The sequence below is a fragment of the Sardina pilchardus genome, chromosome 10, assembly GCF_963854185.1.
Source record: "Sardina pilchardus chromosome 10, fSarPil1.1, whole genome shotgun sequence".
NCBI classification, from domain to species: Eukaryota; Metazoa; Chordata; class Actinopteri; order Clupeiformes; family Clupeidae; genus Sardina; species Sardina pilchardus.
Genome location: NC_085003.1, coordinates 22,717,645 through 22,727,644, shown reverse-complemented (window position 1 = coordinate 22,727,644; position 10,000 = coordinate 22,717,645). Strand labels below are relative to the sequence as shown.

At 50.4% G+C, this 10,000-nt stretch overlaps 1 protein-coding gene across 1 annotated transcript in view; it reads right to left on the bottom strand.

The window, feature by feature from the left end:
- The window catches only part of reln (reelin), a 137,864-nt gene that overhangs the window by 101,210 nt on the left and 26,654 nt on the right, over positions 1–10,000 (bottom strand). Inside the window, exon 2 of the mRNA XM_062547073.1 lies at positions 7,777–7,884. Within this exon, the coding sequence (XP_062403057.1) occupies positions 7,777–7,884 (108 nt within the window). The remainder of the gene's footprint in view (positions 1–7,776; positions 7,885–10,000) is intronic.

Genomic DNA, 10,000 nt, shown 5'->3' with positions numbered 1-10,000 from the left:
TGTTGTGTGTCACCGGCTGGCAGCTGTCCATACTTCTACTCAACACTGACAGTGTCTTGACATGGAACCATGAACAAGGCACAATGATGTGGATGACGACTGTGGATGATGTCTATGTGTGTGTGTGTGTGTGTGTGTGTGTGTGTGTGTGTGTGTGTGTGTCTGTGTGTCTGTGTGTGTCTGTGTGTGTGTGTGTGTGTGTGCAGCTCTCTGAGGTCAAGGTGCACACAGATTTTAATGTTTAATTTTGCAGGTGTGTGAGTGGAGTGTAATCCGTTACTGGGCTGGAGATGGAGCTCAGCTGCCTGTCAGCACACTGTCCAAACTGGTTTCAGACCAGATCTGTCAGTGCGCTGTCCAAACTGGTTTCAGACCAGATCTGTCACCGCCTCTCTCTCCCTCCTACCCTCACTTTCTCTCTGTCTTTTCTCTTCATCTCTCTCTTTCTCCCTCTCCTTCCCTCTCCCTCTCCTATGCCTATTAATACATAATACACACCGGAAATGAATACATGTATGCAAATCTGACCAAATCATCGGGCCCAAACAAACGAGTCATCCATCACTGACTACAAGCTCCTTGCATCAGCAGAGCGGCGTAAACAAGAGTCACAAAGCACATCACTTGGAATAACAGCTCTCCATTCCTGCCTCCCTCCCTCTCACTTGCTCTCTCCCGCATTCGCTCTCTTTATCTCTCTCTCTCTCTCTCTCTCTCTCTCTCTCTCTCTCTCACGTGCATGTATGCGTGCGCTTTCTTTCTCTCTCTCTCTCTCTCTCTCTCTCTCGATCTCTCTCTCCTCATTTTCTTCTAACCCAGTCTACCTCTTCTCCACTTTACTTGCTGTTTTGTTTACTTGTTTTATTGAACTTTCTACACACGCACTGTTTTTCACTCTTTGACTCTGTTCCTTGTGCTCTTCGCTCTCTCTCTCTCTCTCTCTTGTCCCTTTTTTTCTCTCTCTCTCTCTTCCCTTTTCTCTCTCTCTCTCTCTGTCGCTCCTCACCTGACTGCTTTGTGAATGTTTGTGGCTCTGAGACTATTCATGCCTGAACTGATAAACATGTTTTTTTGTTATTATTATTATCATTCAAGAGGGTCACAGTTCTCAAAGAGTAGAGCACGGCACTGACAATACCAAGGACACGAATTCAGCTTCCTGGTCGCACCAACAGCTCCTCCATGCAAATATGCACACTATACAGTTAGTACTGACCTTGCATTCTAGATCATTGTGAACACGTGCAGGTGTGTCAGTACAAATGGGCTCTTTTGTAGGTAACCAAAGCGGGGAGATCTTGTTATGAGACATGTGAGCAATAGAGGGAGAGTCCAAATGAAAGGGGACGCCAGTTGAAACCGGGCAAATCTAAACTATGCCAGAGCTCCTTCTTTAAGAGACAAATTTCCTGGAATGGAACGAAAGCGCGTTCTAAAGGATTAGAACCCAGAAGGAGGAGACGAGGGAGAGTGGGGGAGGGAGGAGGGGAGAGAAGGGAGAGAGAGAGAGGGAGGAGAGAGGAGAGAGAGAGGGGAGAGGAGAGAGAGAAGGCTACGGCACAAAGCAGCTGAAATTCCCCTGAAGCTGAGTCAGGCTCCTCTCATGTTGCTTTTCTGGCAGAGAGGATGCTACAAGTCCCCACCTCCATCACACACACACACACACACACACACACACACACACACACATACACACACGCACACGCGCGCACACACACACACACACACACACTACAGACATGTACATATACTCACAACTCCTCATATACTGCTCATATACTTTTAGAACATATAAAAACACATATACACACACACACACACACAGACACACACAAACACACCCTGATTTAACACACACACACACACACACACACACACACACACACACACACACACACACATGCTCATACTCCTAACTAACTTGACTCCACGTGTCTCAGATGAGAGGGATGCCAGTGCCAAGGACTGCCTGCCTGCCTGACTTAAGTGGACTTGGCTCAGCGTGTGTCTCACTAGACCTGCAGTGTGTGTGCGCGCCATGTGTGTGTGTGTGTGTGTGTGTGTGTGTGTGTGTGTGTGTGTGTGTGTGTGTGTGTGTGTGTGTGTGTGTGCGGACTGTGTGTCTTTGAGTGTGTGTGTGTGTGTGTGTGTGTGTGTGTGTGTGTGTGTGTGTGCGGACTGTGTGTCTGTGTGTGTGTGTGTGTGTGTGTGTGTGTGTGTGTGTGTGTGTGTGTGTGTGTGTGTGTGTGTGTGTGTGTGTGTGTGTGTGTGTGCGGACTGTGTGTCTGTGTGTGTGTGTGTGTGTGTGTGTGTGTATGTGTGTGTCTTTGAGTGTGTGTGTGTGTGTGTGTGTGTGTGTTGTGTCTACATGATCTGGGGAGCACGTTTGCCCTAGTCTGTCTGCCAGCCAGGCTCCTGCTGAGCCAGTCTGTGGCAGGGCCCTCGTGAGTGTGTTCACACAAGCCTGCAGTCAATGGGCACTACTGTCTACTACTCCTCTCCTCTACTGTCCTCTACTCTACTCTCTTTTCTTCTTCACCCCTCTCCTCTACTCTCCTTTCCTCCTCATCCCTCGCTTCTCCTCCCCTCTCCTCGAGCGCTCTGTTTCCCCCTCTTCTGCCTGATTGTCCAGTGTTTGGAGTGTGGCTGCGTGAGTGTGATGGAGTGTTGTTTTGGTACGCATTGTGTCCACACTATGCAAAACCGCTCTCACACACACACACACACACACACACACACACACACACACACACACACACACACACACACACACACACACACACACACACACACACACACACACACACACACACACACACACACACTCTCTATGCACACCCACTGCATACTACCCTTCCAATTACAGCAGCATAAATGTTTGTGGTTAGCCACCCGCAGGACACACCAGTTCCTAGCCTGCCAGTGCGTCTCTCTCCCAATTCTTCCCTCTCTCCATCTCTCCATCTCTCCATCCCTCCCTCTCGCTCTCTCTCCCCCTCTCTCTCTCTCTCTCTCTCTCTCTCTCTCTCTCTCTCTCTCTCTCTCTCTCTCTCTCTCTCCTCTCAGTCCATTAATCTCTTCTTATACAGTGTGTGTTCTATGTCCAAGTAACTTGCGCCCTTTTGCGTGTCCACCCTCTGACTCTCCTTCACGGCCACCCTGGGGCTAACTCCCGATGTGTGGGTGTTTTTTTTCCCCCTTCAGCTCCATGAAAAAGAAACAACAAAAACAGAGCTGTTTAGGACTTGGGCATTGGCTCTGTTTTATTGGGAGTGTACAGCCGCATGATATTGTTTTTTTGGGGTGACTGGGTGCCAATAAAATAGAGATGATGGCGTCTGAGCTTCCCTGTCTGTCTCGCTCTCTCACTCTGTCTCTCTCTCTCTCTCTCTCTTTCTCTCTTCCCCCTCTCTCTCTCGCTTTTTCTCTCTCACTCTCTCTCTCTCTCTCTCTTCTCTCTCTACTTAATGAGTTTTCCGTGGCTAGCGCAGCGGCGGCTCTCCTGACAGGAGGCCTGAGGGGTGTGTTCTCCCCTGAGACCGGTCAGAAGTCGGCCTGTCTGCATGGAACCGCAGGCCCGACCACATCAACCACCAGACCGGCTAACACATTCTCTCTCTGCCCCTCTCCCTCTCCCTCTCTCTCCCTCTCTCTCTCTCTCTCTGTATGTGTAAGGCAGTCTTTTGTAGGTGCCTGAGTAGACATGGGGACTCCATGTTCAGTCTCGCCACGGCTTCGCTTTAAATATTTCTCGACTGAGCCGCGCTCAGATTGTGTGTTGGCGGCTGAAGTGCGTTTCCGTGGCGATGAAACGAAGGTAGTTGTGGATGGCACTGCTGCGTGCGGCCAGAGAACAGTACGGAACTTTCTGCTGCTGCTGTCACCAGAGCCGTGTCAGGACCCATCTGCCAACCACATGTCTCCCGCAATCTGGCACAGACATGGGCAGCTGCACACATCTGCACCACCTCCTCTCACCCTCTCCCCTACAGCCTGCCTCATGCCTGCCTCTCTCTCTCACACTCTCTCTCTTTCTCTCTCTTGCTCGCTTTCCTTCTGTCGCCCCTAGCCTCTCTCTATTTCTCTCTCGTTCGCTTTCCTTCTGCCTCCCCCAAGCCTCTCTCTCTCTCGCTCTCTCTCTCTCTGTCTCTCTCTCCCTCTATCTCTTTTGACTGGTCTCTGAACAGAGGATGGCTTGCCATGAAAGCTCTCAGACTCCGAGGCTGGTTGGGTTGCGGATCAGTGGTACCATCCCTTGTCCAACAAGAAACAAGCCGAGACGTGGCCCTGGGCAGCAGCCTTCAGAGGAGGAGTATCTGCCCAGGCAGACAGTGCCCCCTGGCACCCCCGGCGCTCCCTGAGCAGCGCAGTGCCAACGCCGAGCACCAGCGCCAGCTTTGAGAGAAGATGGCACCAGCCTGTGGGCAAGAACAGGCTCAGCGCTGCCCATCCGAGGGCCCTGGACTCACACAAGCCCTGGCGCTTGACTGACAGCTCCTTCAGGGATAGACTCGTCGAGGTCGCTTTTTCTTCTCCCCCCGTGACGACTTTGAGGAGCGCTTTCTCGGCGACGCTCGACAAAAGCAGACAGTGCGAGCCGTGGCCCGGTCTCGCCTCCCGCGGGAGATGTCTGTGTTTTTCCGAAGGGATCGATGGTGTAACGAAAACCACAGCTCTCTGAAAACTGACTCATGTGTTTTGGTTGCATAACCTCTCTCCCTCTGCCATGGAGGCTAAAAAACACACACAGAGCTCCACAGCTTGTCCATTGTCTCACCCTGACTTTCCACCAAATCCTAGAGGAGTGTGTGTTCTCTGTCCCTGTGTCCAGCATCACACCACTTGGGCCTGCCCCTCCCCGGTCTGCATGTTCACATTCAAGGGTCGTGGGACTTGTTTCTTTTACGATCTACTGTAGGAGGAGTGATGACCCACCCCTCCAAATGGAGCATTTTCCGACGCAGGCTGCACGGCTGAGAGAGCACTGATTGAATTGTGAACTGATTTTTTTCTGAGTTTGATGCTCTGTTACATACAATAGATAGAAATGTGACCATTCAAGTACTCTGAAACGGAGTTCACTGTTGCTATTTACAACATGCAGGCAACATCATAAACATGCTTTCAGGCTGTTGTCAATAAAATAATCTACCGTATTCTGTCCTGCAAATGTGGTCAGATGATGCAATGAGTGGTGTCCTGTTTCATACAGATGAAGAGGTCAAGCTGGTCAACCCCTTGGTCACTCCGTTGGACGGGAACTCGGTGGAGAACTTCCAAATGTAGACGTAGGGCAAACTCTCTGTCTCTCTCTCTCTTTCTCTGTTTCTCTCTCTGTCTCTCTCTCTCTTTTTCTGTTTCTCTCTCTCTCTCTGACACACACACTATATCAATGTTTATATCTGTTTTTGGATTTAGCCACTTTCTCTCTCTCTCTCTCTCTCTGACACATACACACTATCTCCCACTCTCTCTGTTTTCCTTTCTCTCTCTCTCTCTCTCTCTCTCTCTCTCTCTCTCTGACACACACTTTATTTCTCGCTCTCATTCCCTCTCTCTCTCTCTCTCTCTGACACACACACTTTATCAACGTTTATATCTGTTTTTCTTATCCTCCAAAGCCATGGCCTGGATTCTAGAGGCTCCAGAGCCACCTCTGCCTCTTCCCACAGATGCGAGCGCGCTCGACTCCCAGCCCACCACAGTCTGTCACAGCCTGAGGGGAACCCCAATAAAACAACACCCCCCCCCCCCCACACACACACACACACACACATCCCTCTCTCCCTCTGTCAATCCTCTGCGCCTCCACTCTAACAGGAAAATAGCCTGCGTATGGTGGCAATATAAAGTGCAGACACTCAAATGTGAGCGAAAGCCTTTGGGGAAATAAAAGAGGAGACGGGTGCGACCCGCATAGCTCGCTCGGCTCGCACTAAATTCAGTTCAGGCTCCGCCGGTTCCGGGCGTTTGGCACCAGAGACTCCTAAAGGAGCGCTTTTTTTTCCGAGCGAGAGCAAGTGGCGGGGCGGGAAGAGGAGGCCTGCCGGTAATCAGAGCGGAGCTGTTGACAATGCCGAGTCCTTCAGCCGGTCGGCGGGAGGCTGCTCAGCGCAGCGGAACCCTCCTGTCAAGCCTGGCAGAGTCCGAGGGCCGCAGCGGGGGAGGGTGGGGTGGGTGTGGGGGGGGGGGTGTGCGAGAGGGGCGCGCAAACTTTAGGACTCTTTATGCACTAACAAACTTCTCGCACTGCTACACAAAAGGATACATATGACTCCCCACGGACCCAAGCAACCAGGAGTAGACTGACAGTGCAGCGCTGCGCTGCGCCGCACCGCGACAGGATGAACTGAACATGGAGGAGAGGAGCTTGTAACAGAGATTGTTAATACAGATGCTCTGCTAAGTTGCAACACATGTGCGGTTAGCACGTCAGCCGAGCAGAATGCTTGCTTTGTGTCAGTAAGAGCTCCAAAAGAAACCGCTGGGGCCACTGACACATGCGCCCTCTGCAACAGCCCTCTCCTGTGAGGGCATCTGAACCATTCCTGAGAAAAGACAGCATTCTCACAGCGTTGTCTGAAAGATCACTGACACTGTCAAAACAGCACATACCCTGCTAATTAGCTAGGGGTCTGTCAAGTTCGTCCAGAGAGAGAGAGGCACGCCAATCTATCCGATGATGATTTAAATGGATGGACAGGGATGAATAGCAGTGGCAAAAGCTTAGCTGTGGCAGTGGAGTTTTGGAAAGTTGGCTTTTCAAAGAGGAGAGTGACTTTTACATGACTGCACTCACACACTTGGGCAAAGGCACGCACACACACACACACACACACATGCATACAAAGAGTAGCAGACTTGTAAGAGTCTGTGTGAGAGTGTCGAGGGCATATTTCTTGGACGTTGTGTAGTAATACCAGACAACATGCATGTATACAGTATAATATTATACATATATATATATATATATACACACACACACTCCAAGCATCTAAACAGCTAAGAGAAAGCGGGAATCCAAGCATGGATTGGTCAGACAAACATGATTTAAATGAAATATTTGCAAATGATAGAAAACGTGGAGTCATCACTCAACAATAATGTTCATCAGACGTTACTGGAAACTCTCTGGAAACTAGCTGGAGTCTTAAGTAAATAAATGTGTGGTCAGCAAAGGCCAACATCTACTTCAACATGGCCACTTATAATAGGCTTTTGGCTGAGCACTTGTTTCTGCGACACACTGATGGGCCTACGCCTGTGGTCTGTAATATGGCTCGCCACCACCAGGGATTTAACATCTTCATATCGCTTTCCCCGTCAGCAGGGAAACACAAGACCCAAAGCCACAGTATCTAGCTCATCCATCATGTCCTGTCAGAACATGGCCGCTGTTTGGTTTGGTTCTGGAGTCCCGTTTGGCTGGACCGGTATCGTTGTCCTCCCGGCGGCCTCTCTGGAGGACGGAGCCAGTTGCCTGAGCCTGACCCGTGAGTGTGAGAAACTGAGGTTCCACTACCGCCCACTGGGACCCACCCGCGGAACCACCCCGACTCCCACACAAACACAGCATGCTTTTTCGTTCTGCTTGGTTTGGAATTGTGAATGCTGTGGAATTCCAGTGGTGTGGCTGGACTGGTGGGTCATTTTTTTTTTTTTTTTTTTTCTGTGTATGTGTGTGTGTGTGAGATCTCCGCCGAGACTCGAATTGACTGAGGATGCGGTCGGGGCTCGTTGGCGGGGTGTGAGAGGATGAGGTAATCGGGGACTTACCGAAGCCGAAGGCGGCTGGGGCGGGGATGGGAGCAGCCTGGACAGTCGTGGACGTGTAGAGACCGGTCACCAGCAGCCCGTCGAAGTAGGTGCTGGTCGAGATGGTCACTGCAAGGAGAGAAGAGAGATTGGACAACTGAGTCAATATTGCTGGATGCATCCTAGTAGTTGATCATAGTGAAAGTATGCAAGGCAATTAGTGCAGAATCACACAACTGGATTTCATTAGCTGAGTATTATACATGCCCACAGTCGCTGATAACACACTCATATACACACTCATGTATAGAAACAGTCACAAAGCACACCCACCACGCACGCACGCACGCACGCACCCACACAGCCACAGACACACACAGACACACACAGACACACACAGACACACACACACACACACACACACACACTACAGCTCAGTGCTTTTCCTCCAAAAGCCCTTAATCAAATGCAAAGTTGCTTTGACAAAATGGCCTTTATTTTACATTACAGTCATATTAGCACATCCATCACTGTCTACCTGGCAGGCAGACGCAGACGCAGAGCTTGTTATTCTCCACTCCGGCTCGCGTTATGAATCATTGATTAGAAGGCATTTGGAGGGTGGGGTGTGTGTGTGTGTGTGTGGTTATATCACTTCGCGGGACAATCTAGAAAGGGCCGTGGATGTGACGTGCTTGGCTATCAGACACCCTTACAAGTGACCGCGACCGCAGCAATAGCAAAAGCTGAGACTGCGTGACCTACATTTGATCAGACGCTCTGATAGGTTGACGGGCCAAGACGCTAGCGGCCTGCTCCTGCTGCTAACGAGCTCGCAGGACAGGTGATAATGAAACAGCCCCTCCCCCCCTCCATTAAGGGCTGTTAGTCAGCATCTCACCCCGCCTCCCTCCGGGAGAATGGGCACAGATGTGGGGGGAGGCCCCCGGGGTGGATGTGGCACTTCCTGGTGCCCCCCCCCCCCCCCCCTCACCACAGATGGCAGTCGTCGGGGAGAGGTGTGCTTTGGCTCACAGAGCCTCCACTGACTGAACATGACACCAGAAGCTCTTCACTTCAGAGAACAGAGAATAGAGACCATACTCCATCTACAGCATACAGACACACAAGAAGACTATCAGGGCTTCAAGTACTGTATATGGACAGAGAAACTTATGGAGCACTGACATATTGCACTGTGTTTCACTGTGAATAGCACTGACATATTCCCCTGTGTTTCACTGTGAATAGCACTGACATATTGCACTGTGTTTCACTGTGAATAGCACTGACATATTCACCTGTTTCACTGTGAGTAGCACAGACATATTCCCCTGTGTTTCACAGTGAATAGAACTGACATATTGCACTGTGTTTCACAGTGAATAGCACTGACATATTCTCCTATGTTTCTCTGTGAATAGAACTGACATATTGCACTGTGTTTCACTGTGAATATAACTGACATATTCCCCTGTGTTTCACTGTGAGTAGAACTGACATATTGCACTGTGTTTCACTGTGAATAGAACTGACATATTCCCCTGTGTTTCACTGTGAATAGAACTGACATATTGCACTGTGTTTCACTGTGAACAGCACTGACAGATTAGAACACAGCACAAGCGTCACCATATTCTGCATGTTCTACAGTATGTATAGTCTATTTGAACATGGTGCCCCTTGTACAGTATAATCCTGTAGAGTGAGTTATGGTGCTCTCTGCTGTAGGAACAACACTTCCCTTGAGCTCTCTAATGCAAACACGAGTGCCCGCTGATGAATGTCCCGGGCTCAAATGCCCTCGGATGGATTCATTACAGGTGACTGTGTTCTGGCTCAGGGAGGCCTTGTTGCTCCATCATTTAAAAGCGTTGATTTTCCTGTAAATACAGACTCCCAAACAACAACGCGCTAACAAGCTCCGGGACAGACAGAAGACAACATGAAGCTGGCTTTGGCGCCAGCTAACCCTGAATGGCACGGCCCAAAGAATTCATGGCTGCTATATGGTGCTAGCTAACCCTGATTGGCACGGCCCAAAGAATGCATGGCTGCTATATGGCGCTAGATAACCCTGATTGGCACGGCCGAAAGAGGCCTGGCTGCTATGGCGCTAGCTCACCATGACAGGCAATGCCCAAAGAAGGCATGGCATTCGCTAACCCTGACTGGCAATGCCCAAAGAAGGCATGGCACTAGCTAACCCTGACTGGCACGGCCCAAGGAGGTATGGCTGCTATGG